We start from the raw sequence: 17,455 nt of genomic DNA, 5'->3' as shown, positions 1-17,455 counted from the left end.
AAAAATTTGAGCTTTTAAGTAGATATTACAAAATAGTGTAAATTTCAATGTTGTCATAAATTTTCAATAATTTCCGAAATAATTAACATTTTTCAATATTCTTGGGCTCATTTTGAAGCTATTTTTTCATTGTATCACAATAACTTACAAGTATAAATTGTAAAAATTCCTTTTCGAATCGCAAGAACTTCCAGTTGTAATAAAAAAGTTGTAAAAATTTTAAAATATCTGTAGGCAAATCAGAATGAAAGTTAAATAAATATATATTTTGAGGAAATTACATAGAAACTTCATGGTTATATGTTTCATATATTTTACAAAAATATTTTTGTTACTAAAAATAATATTGCAATTTTTCCAACTTTTTTGTTACAACTTCAAGTACTTGCAATTGGAACAGAAAATGTTTATGATTTATACTCATAAGCTGTTGTGTTCACACACACACACATTTGCTTACTTAAAAAGACTATGATTTCAAAGAATTTTCTTGGAAAGAGTGATGCTGAAAGTGGTTTGGCGTGTTACTTGATAACATTTTCTAATTTTTAAGCTTTTTCTTATTGGTGATTACAAAAACACTATAATTTTACCATATAAAAAGATCTTTATCTGCCAATAGTAAGAATATGTAAAAAACTAAACATTTCTCCTGTCTTCAAAACTAAAAATAAACTTTCTGATATCCTTTTACCACTTATTAAACACCAAATACCAAAACCTGAAAAAAACTCATTTTACGTATATAATTTATTGTAAGGACTGTCGTATGATCTATAGCGGGCAAACAAAACGTCCTTTTAAGACTAGAATCGCAGAACAATTTTTTGTTATTTTAACATCTTCTAAAAAAGAAAATTCAATGTCTTGGTATAAATTTTCTATAAGTATATAAAAAATATTGTGATCTAAAATGAACCATACACGCATTTTAAATATATATTTGTTTACCTTTATACATATTGTGAAAATATAACCTACGAAAAACTTCCGATAACAAATATGTGTAATAACATTTTTTTAACTACTACCTACGTCACTCGCGCAGGGCTGGCCTCAGATACTTGGGCGCCCTGTGCAACAAGCAAAATAGCGCCCCCCGCCCCACCTCTCTAGTAAAGAAAATAAATAAATTGTTATGAATAATTTTTTTATATATTGAATAAATGCACTTTTATAATAAGTTTTCAAAATACAGCTTTATATTTTATTTACATACATATTTACAGAATATATGTACATAATAGAAATACGGAATTCGATTCGCAAAATCTTTAATAAGATCAGAAAAATCTAATAATTTTAACAGATTTTTTCAAAAGACAAGATTGCGCAAAAACTCAGCCTGTCATCTGTCAGAATGGATTTTAAATACGTTTTGATTAATTTTTGCTCGGAAAAGCATCGTTCTGTGGTTGTAACTGAAACCGGGGTTGTCAACAAAATTCTTAGCGCTATTCACATACGTTTGGGAAAATTGCACCTAAATCATTCTCAATTATAAAATTTAAACCATCAATAGATGTTTTCGCAGTATCCGGTAACATATATTTTAAATGCACTAACTCAGTGCAGAGTTCTTTTCCATTAACATCACTTTCATTATTCTGAGTTAGTTTTTCTTATAATTGAGAGAAAAGTAATCGTAAACAATTATCTTCAGGCATCTCTTGTAAATTGTACAAAAATGGCCAAATCTTATTACGATTTTCTAATTGCTCAAATCGTTCTCTAATTGATCGTTCTGGCTCTTCTATTGATTCATCTGGTGTTTCATAATCCAACTATTTCTTTTTACTTCGCGCACGTCTCTTTTTTCGAAAAACGGTTCTACTCCAAAATCTTCGGCCAATTCTTTGGCTGTTATCAAAGCGCTCTCAAAACCTTTATGTTGGTAATCGTCTGAAAATCTCTGACATGATCCTAACAGTTTATTAATTAGTAAAAGTTTTCGAAGTGGGAAAATTAGGAAAAGTTGATTGGATAGGGAAATTCAAAGGCAGGGATGGGGCGTAGAAATCCTGCCCTTCTCAAAGCTACATGATGTTTGGGATAAATTTTAGTTTCTGTGTTAGTTGGCCAAAAGTGTATGATATTAGGTAATAAATAACTTAACTTGAATTACGGTTGAAGCGAAGAAAGAGTAAAGATTTAGACTGGGCGGCTTTGGGCGCAATAAAATTATATTCCTCGAGACAATATACAATTCTAAATGAGTCTCGTCCTTATAGCTATTATTTATTATGCCATTCAGCTAAGGCGCCAAAATATGTTAATGTAAAAAAAGATTTTCCTTGTTAGTAATTTATAATTAGGAATAATAACAATTATATATTGCTTTTGCTTCCATATTTGTTATTTTCCTGAAGAGGCCATGATTCATGGCGAAATGGATTGACGTTGCAAATTTCAAATAACGAATACTTTATTTACAAACCTTTAAAATTGCAAGACCAATGGTCGAAAACTGAAAAACATCGATACTAATATGAGGTCTAAAATACTAAAAAATATCATTTACAATCCCGTATTGCGAACCCCCTTTTGGGTGTTGCGTTATTGCATACCAGTATATAATAGTTGGCATATTAGTTTTGTTATTAGATGTATTTTTTGTCATGACGTATTGCGAGCTTTGCCCTTTTTGCTCCTATTTATCTGTCTGTTAAGAGAAACCCCTTTCATTTGTTGCTTTATTACGCAGATGTTTGTAATAAGCCGTATCTCTTTTGTTATGTATATTTTATCGTGTCAGATGACGAATCTCCTATAAATATCTGTTAAGATAAGACCTATTTGATTGTTAATTTTGTATTTTCTTTGCGACCTCTTAATATCAATTTCTCTAGTTTTGTTATTTAAAAAAATGCAGTTAGCATTGATTATATTCTGTTGACGTGTATTTCTTATATTTATGTAGTGATTTATTGTTTTCTAGATTCCTGTGTTTATATTTAGAGTAATTGATAAATTCGGATTTTATGTCATTGTTCTCTTTTATCACCTGTGCATTTCGTTACATTATTCTAATAGCTCAATAAATTGTTTTTAACCACTTTGATTAAAAATTGATCTTTGTAGTTACGTAACTTCCGCCCCCTCTGCCATTGTTTAAATTTAGACAACACATGTAACTAATATGCAATATACATATGCGCAACTATTTTTAAGCCTAAAACACCTATGTATATGTATAAATGTTACTTGTATAACATTGTAGCTTTGTGCATAATCCCGGACCGATGGACTTAATAAACTTGAATGGAATAACTATACTGGAAGGCGCATACAGAAAAAATGTTTCAGACTTACCTGACAGTATGGGTCCGTTAATAAACTCTGTACGCTTATGAGCACCTTAGATATTGTTAGCGCTAAAGACCAATTGTGGTGTATAGAGTCAATTCCGACATCACCATGCCTCGAAACATTAGGATGTAGTATTCTTGTAAGGAATCTCACAGCTGGTGGTCGCATTGGGTAACTAGAATAAAAATTTGTTCATGAATAAAATTTTCGCGGAAACGTTTTTAATACAACAGTATTGCGTACTTTTTTTTAAAAATCTTTTTTATTGATCAAAATGCTTGTTTATTTCATTTTTTATTACATTTAATATAATTCTGCCATTTAATAACTATTTTTTTCGTATTTTTAACAAAAACTCTATTTATCGTATTTTTATTATCACTCTTTGGCACAATTGTGCATTTCATTCAAATTCTTTATACTTCAATAGTTTCTAGTCTTTATATTTTTTAAATAAAGTAGGAACAAGGTGTTTCAACTGAAAATTTTAATAATAAATACGAATTACCAGTGGCTGCAGTGACTCATTTCATAAATATTTACTAACAAGAATCAGAAGTGTCTTAAAAATTTATTTTCATGTATTAAAGATAATTGGTTATTATATACGTGTTTTTTGTAGTTTACAGAAAACATTTTAATTTTGTATTTATTGTATTTATTCCTACTTTAATTTGAAAACATAAATACTAAAAACTATTGAAGAATAAATAATGTTAATAAAATGCACAATTTTCCAAACGAATTATAATAAAAATACAATAAACAAATATTTTATTGAAAATAAGGAATAATAATCAATAAATGGTACAATTTTATTAAATGCTATTAAAGAATGAAGTAAAGAAGCATTTTCAAAAAAAAAAAATTAAAAATAAGGTACGGATAGCGAGAATCGAACGCATAACCTTGCATCTATCAGTCGAGCCCTCTAGCAGGTAGCTACCGACGCACAGTGAGGCTATATAAGAAAACGATGTTTAAAATATCCTATAGATCACAATTCTTCATCGATTTTCAATTTTTTTTCGAATTCAGCATTAAATTATCAAGAAATCTGATAAGACTGATTTTCGAATTTTTGCTTGCTTCCATTTTTATACAGCGGTCAGTGTGAAGGAAAAAAATGTGTTGATATGTCAAGCCTTTTGTTATACACAAATATTTGCAACAAATAGCCAGTATGATGGATGATGTTTTTGTGAAGTATATTTATGCATCAAAATCGCTCGTTTAGTGCAATAAGGTGAAATATGATAATAAAAATGTGTTATCTGATATAATTTATTAAATTTATTAACAATTATTATAAACAAATGAATTATGTGAACTGTTTTAGGCAGAAACGAACCGAATTTTTTTCCGATTGTCTTCGAATCTCAATGTCTGTAATGCACATTCATGTATTTTGATCATCTGATATCATTTGTCAAATTAATCAACAATTATTATAAACAAATGCATGATTTGAACAGTTTTAGGCAGAAACAAACAGATGACAAAAATGCATCAATGTGCATCACAGGCAATGATATTCGAAGACAATCAGTAGAAAATTCGGTTCGTTTCTGCCTAAAACTGATCAAATCATGCATTTCTTTATAATAATTGTTGATAAATTTAACAAATTATATCAGATGACAAAAATGCATCAATGTGCACCACAGGCAATGAGATTCGATGATATTCGGAAGGAAATTCGGTTCGTTTCTGCTTAAAACTGTTCAAATCATGCATTTGTTTATAATCAAACAGGCCAACATGGTTTTGTTGTTGGAAAGTTAAGAATCACTTCCAAAGTAATTTTTTCTGTAGAATTCGAATCCGGCGTCAGAATTGGCCCATCACGTCAGAATTTTAGGATATTTGAGGTTATGTACCCAAAAAATGGCGGTTTGGCTACTTTTGAGATTATGTACAGAAGGCAACACATTTTTTGGGATTTTTTCTTTAGTTGTATTATATAGTACTGCTCTTTCTCTTTAATTTGTGGGTCGCAGAGTTCAATTACCATTTTTCTCTACCAAGTTACGCCAATTTGAAATTACGAGATATGTCCCATTATGTCTTGAGTATTTGCTTTAAATACTTTGAGGCAGACATTTTCTACTGGGTGTTTTCTATTGAGAATTTCTTTTTGGGTGTATTCGGGGTTGTTGAAATCCCAAAAAATTATGTGTCTTCTGTACATAACCTCAAAAGTAGCCGAAAACGCGATTTTTTTGGGTACATAACCTCAAATATCTTAAAATCCTGACGTGATAGGCCAATTCTGATCCCGGATTTGGATCCTACGTAAAAAATTACTTCGGAAATGACCCTCCACTTTCCAACAACTGGCATGACCCCATTATTTGCAGGCCTGTGTAATTATTGTTAGATTTAACAAATTATATCAGATGATCAAAATGCATCAATGTGCATCACAGGCATTGAGATTCGAAGACAAACGCGAGAAAATTCGGTTCGTTTCTGCCTAAACCTGTTCAAATCATGCATTTGTTTATAATAATTGTTAATAAATTTAACAAATTATATCGGATACCACATTTTCATGATCACATTTCACCTCATTGCTCTAAACGAGCAATTTTGTTGCCTAAATATACTTCACAAAAACATAATCCATCATATTGGCTATTTGTTAGAAATATTTGTTATAACAAATAACTTGAAACAACAACAACTTTGTTTTCTTCCACCAACCCTTTTTCGTCAAACCTGTGGCCTGATGCCACTGAGACAAATTTTCACAGAGAATAAAAAAAAAAAATTTAATCAACATTTTTTTCGCCATTGGCAGCTATATAAAAATGTTAACAAACAACAATTCGAAAATCGGCCTCGACATATTTCTTCAGAATTTAATGCTCAATTTTTTCAAACAAAAAAATTGAAAATGGCTGAAGAATTGTGACTTACAAGTTATTTTCAACCTCGTTTTTTCATTTCATCCCACTGTGCGACGCTTCGAAATACTTTTACATAGGCTCGATGATCATCAATTCGCGATTTTTAAAATAGTTTTGTTTTTTTAAATATGCCAAAATTGCGTCTTCTTGATTTTTCTCAGAAAACCACTAGTATGTACTTTTCATTAAGGAGAGTATCAATTTAAACACAAAAAGTGTACCTAAAGATCCCCTTGTCGGTGGTAGTTGTTACGCACAACACTTGTAGCGCATTCGTTTATCCTGCACTGGTGTACTCCAAGAGCACTCCGTTCGCTCCTTCTTACTTCTTCTTTCTCACTCCGACCTGCTTCGGTGCAGATCAAAGTGCACCAGTGCAGGATAACCGAATACGTTATTAGTCTCACAGTGAGCCGGCAGTGATAAATAAACATAATAAATACCTATACGGAACTTGCAGATATAAGAAGAACAATCCCCCTTCATATGGACTTCCTGCTGGACCAGTTATAGTAGCTTGCCAGTGATAGCACATCTGGTCCAGAGGTACAGCTTCAATACCCTCTGGAGGGTCAATTCTTAATCCTTTTAATTCGCTTCTTAGTCTGTTCCGTCGCCAAGAATTTTCCTCCATTCTAGGAAGCTTTGTTTGTAGGGATGTTTGAACCAAACAGGTTCGACAGGGTGATGACGAAGCAAGTTGATCGTATATCTTATACCAGTCAGGAACGTAACTTACCGATTTATACAACGGCCAACGTAATCTTACATTTTGTTGCCAATGCTGAGATGTAACATGTGTAGATAATAAACCATACCATCTACGACATACATTTACTGCAGACCACAAACTCAAATCATCTAAGTAATAAAATACTGTGAGTAAGACTTCAGGTGGCAATCTTTCGACGAGTCCAGGTTCGTTAATAGGTTCGTGTTCCATATGCTTGTGATTCGTTAACATTTCTAATCTTTCTGATAAACTTCTCGGCCTTGACAATTCTCCCATCTCGGGAGAAATATGGAAGTTCCATGGCCAGTGCACATCATTTTCAAAATCTTTCACTTCTATCGAGGAAAATAAATTCTCAGTACCTCGAATGTCTTCTTCGAAAAGTCTGTCGTTTTGGAAATTTTGATCATGAGGGCGAGCTGGGGTTTTTTTAACAATTCTTTCCGAATGTTTAAAAATATTTTGTGAACTCGCATTTGTAGCATAATTGTTAAGATAACTTCGCATGGAAGTGACGTCCTGAATAGAAAAAGCAGTACTAGAGTCTTCTTGAAAAGAATGATTATTTTTCTGAATAACAAGTTTCTGAAGTTCCAGAAAAGATCTTTGCGGGGAGGACTGATCAAGCATAAATTGCAGGTTTCGTAAGGAATTGCTGGAGATTTGTGGTACATTGTGTTGCTGCTGACTAGATCTTCGTTCAATGTTATAACATAAATCAGTCGGCTCATCATTTCCTGAATCTTCATCATCTGTTTTCTGCAAATTATAACACTCAAATTGTACGTCAATTCGGATAAAAATGTCAAATATTCAAATAAAAATGTGTGCATTTTACGTTAAGCCTAAGTATTTGAATCTTTTTCGATGACCATTAGTCTAATAAAATCATTCTGATGTCACAGATATAGTAAACTGGCTGAAAATCGCTAACTACCCTATTTTTACCCTAGAATTTTCAACTGCTTCACTAAGGTTCCCAGCAGTAATAAAAATTTTTGATTTTTTTAAACCTTACTGCGAAATTTTTTTCTTTTGGGAAAAATAATATGAAATAAAGTATAAAATAGAATTGCAGTAAATAAACTATAAAATAAAAAAGCACAGTATATAATAATAATTGCCGTTTTTTGATCTTAAAACCTGCGCACCATTACCTTGTGTCATCGAGAAAACATGCCAGAGTGGCCTTCCAGTCTCGGCTGAGGTGGTTTGGGAACTTTACAAGTCAGTTTAAGTCCCTTAACGTTTCACAACGATATCTCAAAAAAAAATTTAATTTGGGCGGATTCAGGTTGAGGTATTTTTTGATTAAATAAGGTTAGGTATCCTAATAATGAGTGTATTTTTTAAATTCCAGTTCAGAAGGCTCTCATAGGAGCTCTATAGGCCCTGGCGGGAGAATCTAGAAGCCATAATGAGATGCTCTAAAGACATTCGTGAAATACTGGGATGTATAAACGCAGAACGGATGAGTTGATATGCAAGTCTTTCTGTATATACATGCGTATGCATACTCACGCTTGGTAATTTTGTTCACCGAGAACTGGTTCTTGGTCCATGAACTCACTCCAAATGAATAAAGCAGAATCGACAGAAAATCATGTTAGTCACAGGTTATCGTGTTCAACGCCGACGTATTCAAAGACGAAATCTGTCAAAAGAGACGCCTAAATCTGCTTTGGAGAGCCTCCTTCACTGCAGTTACATCCTGAATGTGGCTCTCAGGCACGTCTAGGTATAAGTAGGTCTCTCCAGCACCAAGGTGTCTAATAGCACTCATATCCACGAGCTCAGGTTTCCCGACAAGGTAAGCAAGTCGTCCTCGCTTTAGCATGCTTGTCCCATCCAACACCCATACGAGTTACACCCATGTGTAACTCGAAAATTCTTAAAGTATTTTGAAGCTACCATGCATACATTCACACACACAAACACACACACGCGCGCGTTGTAAATAGCACCCATGATCACGTCTCACGACCATGGGATGAATCGCCACAGAGCACGGCAGATTCCTTTAAGAATCCGCCGGAACCAAGAATGGTTTAATAAGGTGTAATTTACGCCACCTTGGTATGCGAAAATGAAACCCTTTTGTACCTGAACTGAGTTCTGATGATTTGTATTCGAGAAGCTGTTGACCGAATTTTTTGAACTCTGCTTTCTTTATGTCGACTTTTAGAAGTGATGCATCTTGATGGAGTAATGCACTTTTCTCACTGCTGACTTTAAAATTCAATCAAGGGGAATCAGCCGCACGATCCGCGGCTTTGCAAAAGAACACTCCTTTGCCAATCATCTCGTATTTCCTGGCCATTTTTAGGAGAGAATCCCTACCATTTCCACCGACGCACAGTGGGCTGGATCAGGAATGTACTATTCAAATAATCAGCGATAGTTGCGCAAGAGCATGTATGGATTAGATTTTTGAATTTTTATTATTTTCTGTTTTTTACATAAACAAACAAAGAGACAAAATGAGTCATTTTTCACTTATTATTTTTTATCTGTAAATAAATGATTCAATTAACTTCGTTCTTTATGAAAATACATGTCAAAGCATCTTGGAAAAATAAATCATTAGTGGGTCTTCGAATATAATTGTTATAAACAAAGTATATTAATAATGTCAACATCATAAATTGTTTCCTTGGTAATTAGTAATAGTGGTAATTATTAGTGATACAGACATGTCATACATTATTTGTGTATTTTATAAACAAATTTTATTTAAAAAAGCGCAAAGTTTGTCCATTTATTGACAGAAATTATTCATTTTTCTTCCCGATCATCTTTAAAATATGTGAGTGGTGATGTTTAGTGATAAAGACTTGTGATTCCATATTATTTGTTAATTTTATAAACAAATGATAGAAAAAAAATGCATTGTTTGGACATTTATGTGCAGAAATTCATCGTTTTTCTCTCTTATCGCTTTCAAACTATATCAGTAATGATGTTTTGTGACGATTCAGAAGAATTAGCTTCCAAGTTGTATTTGTCCATCATTTCAAGAATTCCAGGATCCATATCAACTTCATTCTTGCCCCTTTTCTGCCTTAAAGAGGCAATTAGTAGATCAGATGATACAAGAAGCTTGTGCATTAAATCATCATTAGTCGAAACTTGAGAGCACTGTCGTGTATTGAATTATCTGAACCGCTTGAAATCTTTATTACGTAGCTTCTTCTGAATACTGTCCGATTAAAAGTAAAAAATGTTGCATAACTGTTGCTCCATGTAGCAACATTTTTTGTACTGATGGAGGCATAAAATACCACGGGTAAAGACTGACGTACAATTGTGCAGTTTCAAATGCGAACTTGTTAAAAAACATGGGAGGAACTTTCGTGCTACTACTTGTCAACATTTGCCAAATTTGAGAAAACCCAACAATCAATTCTTTATTCACTCCTGTTATTTCAGCAGCTCGGTCAGGATCTGCGAAAAATCTTCTGGCGGTGTTACCACTATTCGAGTTACCAGTTCCATGCCTTGGCTGATCTATGATCAGACCAGTCCTTTCTTTAAACTCCTTGCATATTCGAGTATGAGCAGCGCCTTTTTGTTTTTTTCCTCCTCTGTCCTTGCACATCTATTTTTGAAATCTAAACGACAACCTCTGTGTATTATATATTCAAAAGATCGCATCTTTGTATGTAAAGGAGAAATACCATATTCTAAGTTGGTGATAATCTTTTCTTTCAGCTTCACACGATCAAGTAGGTTTATTTCGCTTGGCTTAGCCCCACAAATGTAGCAGCTTGCCAATGAAAGTGTATCAGAGAATGCTAGACAGACTTTACCATCTACCATAGTCAATTTTTATGTCAGTCCAGACTATGTAGACGCCATTCGGTGTAGTGATCTTCGTAGGCTTCAATTTTTTGATTTGGCGTTTGATTTCTTGAATCTCTGTTTTTGTAATTTCCTTTGTCTCCTTGGCGAATATTAATGCTATTGGTATGCATCGTCTAGGAGACCCATGGTGAGGATTTGCTGCAAACAACTGCTGAACTTTCACTTACCTTCAAGCATAATTGTACCATCAATATAGTAAACACTGTCGTATCTGACGAATCTTCATCCGCAAACATTTGGTTATACGTTCCCTGATTTGAAGCTCTATCGCAGCCATATTTCATGAGTAAATCTAAATTACAAGTTTTCATCCTTTTGTCTATAGGAGGAAGTTGTAAATTAGGGTCTTCAAAAAGTCGTGTTATTGAGTGATTGATTAGAGACTGAAGGTTGATGCCAGCTTCTGTTTCTGTTATATGGACCTACACCTGCGATGGATAACATTCTTTTTTGCTTTAGCAACTTCATAATACGAAGGATAGATATCCGCATTTCGCGTTTTAGCCTGAAATTTAATGGCATTGTATTGATACTTAGATAACTTGGTATCTTCTATTAAAGCTAAAGCTTCTTCAGCCGAGTAACATTCTACTTCTTTACCTGATTGATAAAAAACATTATCTGAATCACCACTGGTATCGGTTAGAAGAGACACAATTGCATTAGCAGTTCTTGTTCTTCCAGTAGTTCTCAATATTCGGAGAAATGCTTCTTGAATCTCGATTGCCGAATAAGTTTCCTCTACGGTCATTAATTTTGTCTCTTTGTTGCAGCCGAAAATTCATCAAAGCTTTCCGTACTCAATCTTCTTCCAGGACTTCTCTGCAGCTCTGAAAAGTCTACAAAGAAATCTGAATTAAGCCACTTCTCAAACTTCATTTCAAATTTTCTTTTAATAACAAAAAGTCGCTTCTACTTTTGATAGAAATGTGTAAGAAAGTGTCTGCTAAGGTATCTTCCAACTATTTCCAAGCGATCATCATCAAGACTGTATTTCTCTTGCAAATATTTTAGCAACTCTTTCGTGCCTTTAATGTCATTTTCGACAAGAAAGTCGAAAATTACTCTCTTGGAGACTTTAAAAGAGTACATTTTGTGAATAATATTTACTAAGAATTACCAAATAATTAAGATAATTAATTAATAAATAAGTTGAAGGTAGATCACAAAAAATAAATTCACTTTTACAGGCCTGTTGTACTTACAATATAAAAAAATGGCAATTGTTGTGAGAATGTATCTAGCGGCATCCACTTAGCGGCAGAGTCTGAACTAACAGCTATTGGTGGTAAATTTTGAATTACTTAAAAAATTCAAAAGTAGTTTTAAAACGAAATGCATTTTAGCCAACCTCACCAAAATTTACGTAAAACATCACTCTACTTTAAACTAATATTTATTTATAATATTTGTTTATAAAATTAACAAATAATATCGAATGACAAGTCTTTATCACTAAACATCACCACTTATATATTTTAAAGATGATCGGAAAGAAAAAACGATACTTTCCTTCTATAAATGGCCAAACAATTTGAAGGCGACAAGAAAGAAAAAAATGGCTTTCTGACCATAAATGTCCAAAACATTCATTTGTTTATATAATTTGTTTATAAAATAAACAAATAATATTGAATGACAATTTTTTATCATTAAAAATCACCACTTCTATATTTTAAGGACGATCAGTAACAAAAAACGAATAATTTCTGTCTATAAATGGAGAAACTTTGCATTTGTTTATAAAATAAACAAATTGTAGCAGAAAACATAGTTTTATGATCAAGTATCATTTTGCCGATAAAATCAAGCAAATGCAACTTACAAATATACTTTTCAAGCAAACAATTCATGATATTGACATTATTGTTAATATAATTTTTTTATAACAATTATATTCGAAAACCCACTAATTATTTATTTTGATAAAATGCTTTGACATATATTTTCATGAAGAACGAAATTAATTGAATGATTTATTTACAGATAAAAAATAATAAGTGAAAAATGACTCATTTCTTCTCTTTATTTGTTCATGTAAAAAACAGAAAATAATAAAAATTAAAAAATCTACTCCATACATGCTCTTGCGCAACTATCGGTGATTATTTCTATTGAAGAAAATTGAAAATTGGTTAAGAATTGTAGGCTGTAGGTGATTTTGAATAGTACATTCCTGATCCAGCCCACTGTGCGACGTAAACTGTACTCAGAACAATTCGGTTACGAAGATATTGAAGATACAAAATAAGCTCGTTCTTCGTCCAGTGAACCATCCCGAACGAATAGAGTAGAACCAAGATAGCAGGCATGTTATTTGCAGATACCTTGTTCGAAGCCGACAGATCTGAAGACCAAATCTGTCGAAAATAGTTATTTGCGATACAAGTGCGCAACAGAGGCGATTGTTTAGAGTTTAAAGTTAAGTTTAGAGTTTAGAGTAAAGTTTAGAGTAAAGCTCAGAAATATAAAAATGAGAGAAGTGAATGTGGAAAAAGAGATGGAAAAAATCATAGAAGAAATAAAAAGAGGATTAGAGTGCACAAGCAAAAATGAAAGTAATAAAGTAGATAATAGAAGTGGTATAGATGAGAAACCAAATGAAGTATGGAAATATGGAAGGACGGCACAAAAGGAATCGGCATGGAAAATGTTTAATAGAGTATGGAGAAGAGGGGTGGCCAGAGTTATGGAAAAAAGGAGTAGTAGTCCAGGTATTACGTCGAAAAAAGTTTGAAATTCCATAATAAATTCAACCTACAATGTTTTTAATGAGAACGTTTCGTTTTGGGGTCCTTTTTTGACATAAAAAATGCTAGAACAGATCAGTTGCCAAACCCGGTTTTTTTGTTTAACAGTTCCAAAAGTTACTTTTGTGTGGACGGATAATTCCCATTACATTTTAGAGCAAAATGTTAAAAAATGGCCAAAAAGTAAATATATGTAGTGACAGCAAGCTTTTTTTATAAACAATTATTTATTTATTTATGTCAAAAGACGTAGTATACATGATAAATGAATCATATACACTTATTTGTGACAAAAATTTCGAAATATGACCGTAGTTCTACTTTACGGTACACTCAGGTGCCTCCATGCATGAAGAGTGCACTTTCCAAGGTCATATCTCGTGACCTATTTGGGTTAGGACACTTGTTTTTTTCGATCTTACGCCAAATTGGCTCTACTTTCATTTGCTCTCTTAAAACTTTGTAGTGGAATTCGCAGGAAATGAAGTAGTTTGCAAAAACACAACTTCTTCGATTTTAGTAAAAAATTTTAAAAAAAAATGAAATTTTTGAAGTCTTAGAATTCCCAAAATAATAGGTTTAAAAGACTTTTTTCAGATATATGCAGATTTTTGTAGGCTCTATTTCATCCTATGGCACAATCAACGTAAACTAAACTTGGAAGGATTTATTTGGAAAAAATAAGTTCACTTTCTTGCCCGTAAAAACAGGCTAAAATGGCCCAATTCAAGGGGTCATAACTTATCACCTATCACAGGTAGGATATTGTTCTTTTTTGTAATTACAGGAGATTGAGTCTAGTTACACTCGCTTGTGGAACACTTTTCCGTGCAATAATTATTTGCAAAGATACACAGTATTTTTTGAAACTTATTGATTTTTGGCTGAAAATAAAAAATGGGGACTTTTTAATGTATCATAACTCGGAACCAACAGAAGTTAGCGGATTTTTTTTATACAAAATTGGTTCAGAATTTCGTTTTATTTCTTTTTTCTGTTGGACATCTTGCTCTAAAATGCAATGGGAATTATCCGTCCACGCAAAAGTAGCTGTTGAACTGTTAAAAAACGGATTTGGCAACTGATCTGTTCTAGCATTTTTGATATGTCAAAAAGGACCCCAAAACGAAACTTTTTCATTAAAAACATTCTGAACGTTCTGAATTATCTGATAAATAAAAGAATTAAAAGGACGAAAGAGCCAATGATAGCAATATTCGTGGACTTAAAGGCGGCGTTTGACTCCTTGGATAGAGTAGAAATAGAAAAACTTTTGAAGAAAAACCTTTGAGCCCACTTTTACTTGATATATTTATCTCAGGGCTCATATGAGAGAAAGAATAAAAAAGCAGCAAGGATAATGAAATAGGTATAAGGAATACAGAAACAAGGGTTCAAGAAAGATTGGAGAAGGAGAATGTGGTTAATTTGTACATTGCTATGACCGGTATTAGGTTATGGAATAGAGATATAGTGATGGAAGGGAAGCAAAGAGATTGAGAGTTTAAAAGGAGGGTATATTTGGTGGACGCTAGGGGTGGACTTCTGGATACTTGGATATATGCTGAAAGAAGAAGCGCAAAGGGATAAATTAAGTATTAGAGCGGGTAAGAGGGCATGGCAATTTGAACAGAAGTAAAGGGAAGAAACGGTAGCGGAGTTAGCGAAAAAGGGTTTGAAGGAAGTAGAAGAAAGGAGAGGGATAGCGCTAGAACTAACAGGATCGGAAGAAGAAAGGAGGGAGTTTTTTAGTGAAAGAGATATAGGAAAGGGAAGTGGTGTAAGCTTCGAAGAATTGGAGGCAAGGGACTGGACCAGAATAGCAAGATTTAGATTGGAAAACGAGGTAAGGGAGGGGATGTATTAGGAAAAGGAAGAGAGTCGTGGCATTAAATAATTAGATACAGCTTCGGAATATTTAATATCCTTTATTGTAGGTAGGGCTTGAGCTCTCCTCTCATGGCTTTAACGGCAATGTTGGCGGTAGCATTGCTAATGATAGGGTTTCCCATGCCAAATAGGCTGATAACGAAGAGGAGGGGGACTAAGTAGAACACCTAAGCCCATCAATGAAAAATGGAGATTATATTAAAGATTTTGAAACGCTTGTCGCTTCCGGAGGATCTTCGGGCGCCCCTGGAGCCACAGCTGGGGGCCACAGCATACGGGGCGGTAGTGATGGTGAGCTGTGAGATGGTCAAGCAGATCTCACTAATCAAACAGCTGGCCAGCAAGAACATCTGCGACAAACGGTAAGCAGTGGAACATCAAATATGCTTGCTGAGGAAGCTTTGGCTAGCGCTAGCTATTTGCAACCAACCACCTCGACAGAAATACCGTGCGACAGCATCAACTGGGATACCACAATGAAAGAGGAATTGGTGCGTCTCTATTACGAAAGTGCAAAGTTTGAAACGAAAATGGAAAAAGGATGCAATGTAAGATCAAAATTTACTGCAAAGTATCCTAATATACAAAAAGTCGCCCTAAGAGATCTTATCGCTAAGGTGAAGGACATCAGGACTAATCGACATGTTACAGAAGACAGAGTAATGGAGATTAAACAACAGGTTGATTTGGCGGGGAAAGACGACGGCAATGAACATCAGTTAGAGAAAGCCGCGTCAAACGGTCAAGCAGGAGCAATTGATGTTCTTCCTCAACCTATTGATGATCCAATACCACCACATCCGCCAGAGGTGGATGACCTTATACAACCAGAGGCAGAAGCAAATGTTTAGCAAGCAAAAAAGCGACGAAGATGGACATACCGTATAAACAGAGATGTTTGCGCCGTTATTTTTTTGGCAGTGAAATGTGGGCAAAGTATTAGGAGAGAACATCATAGACTCTTCTTACTCAAATACACAGAGCTAGCCACAAAAATAAATGAGCAGAATTTGGCAGATCAAAAACGCTCAATATCTGTAAACAGACTGCTTCCGGCTGTTGAAATAGCTGCTATCAAAATGGAAGTGGAACGGATAGGGAAATCTAAGAAAAACTACAGCACCTGGAAAGGTATTTTGGTCATGCTTTACTAGAGTTCAGATATGTAGAACCAACACCAAGGCATTCTCTCTCCAAAATAAACAGCACAAATGATCTGCGTGCACTAATAGCACATCTCGACAGCAAGGTTTTACCTACGTATTTGAACCTAGCACAAACTGCGTTAGAGGTGCAAACTCTTGTATACTATGCAGCTGCGGCAACCGTTAGAACGTTGGACCAGAAAACTAGGCCTGCAAATGCAGTTTTTGTCCCAGCAAGGGATGGAGATCCACCAAGGAAGATCAGGATGGATATGGATGTCAGCAAAGTAAGGTGCAAATTGGGTGGATTAACTCAATATAAAAAAGGAAATAGAATCAGAAAGCTGATGAACCATGTTACCAAAATCATCCTTCCTCGGCACATCGAAACATTAACAACAGCAATATTGGATGAAATTTTAGACTCGCAACGACAAAAACTTAATGTTCTTACTGCCAGACTGCGTCGGTACAAGAAAAGTAATACACGGAGGCAACAAAATCGAAACTTTCAGACAGATGAAAAAAGGTTCTATCGTGAACTGAGAGTAAAGCCAAATAACCAGGAAGACACCGAAGTCCCTCAATTGGAAGATATGACTAACTACTGGTCGGTTGTTTGGGGAAAAATAAACAGATGCAATTTGGACACAGCGTATTTCAAACTGGAGGAAGCAAGGGCAAGCAATAGTCCTGAAATGCATCTGACAAATATCACAGCTTTAGATGTTTCAGCGGTCTTGAAAAAGACAAGTAATTGGAAAGCTCCAGGTCCGGACATGGTGCAACACTTCTGGTACAAGTACCTGACGAGTGTGCATCTTGCGTTGGCAAGGTGTTTTCAGAAGATCA

The 17,455-nt window shown here is 34.1% G+C and overlaps 2 protein-coding genes across 3 annotated transcripts in view; both read right to left on the bottom strand.

The window, feature by feature from the left end:
* LOC117179973 overlaps window positions 1–17,455 on the bottom strand; it is a 90,304-nt gene that overhangs the window by 15,309 nt on the left and 57,540 nt on the right. For both annotated transcript variants that reach the window (XM_033372237.1, XM_033372238.1), the window contains exons 3-4: window positions 6,665–7,713; window positions 3,313–3,484 (exon numbers count right to left, since the gene is read on the bottom strand). In XM_033372237.1, coding sequence (XP_033228128.1) covers window positions 3,313–3,484; window positions 6,665–7,713 — 1,221 coding nt within the window. The remainder of the gene's footprint in view (window positions 1–3,312; window positions 3,485–6,664; window positions 7,714–17,455) is intronic.
* Window positions 9,955–11,647, bottom strand: LOC117179974. Its single transcript, XM_033372239.1, has 2 exons — window positions 11,419–11,647; window positions 9,955–11,323 (listed from the first exon to the last, which is right to left on the bottom strand). Exon 2 carries the CDS (start codon window positions 10,550–10,552, stop codon window positions 10,133–10,135), a length of 420 nt encoding a protein of 139 aa, XP_033228130.1. The 5' UTR covers window positions 10,553–11,323; window positions 11,419–11,647; the 3' UTR covers window positions 9,955–10,132.

The sequence above is a fragment of the Belonocnema kinseyi genome, chromosome 9 (assembly GCF_010883055.1).
Source record: "Belonocnema kinseyi isolate 2016_QV_RU_SX_M_011 chromosome 9, B_treatae_v1, whole genome shotgun sequence".
Lineage (NCBI taxonomy): Eukaryota > Metazoa > Arthropoda > Insecta > Hymenoptera > Cynipidae > Belonocnema > Belonocnema kinseyi.
Note: the sequence above shows the minus strand (reverse complement) of the source record. Positions and strands in the feature narration are given on the sequence as shown.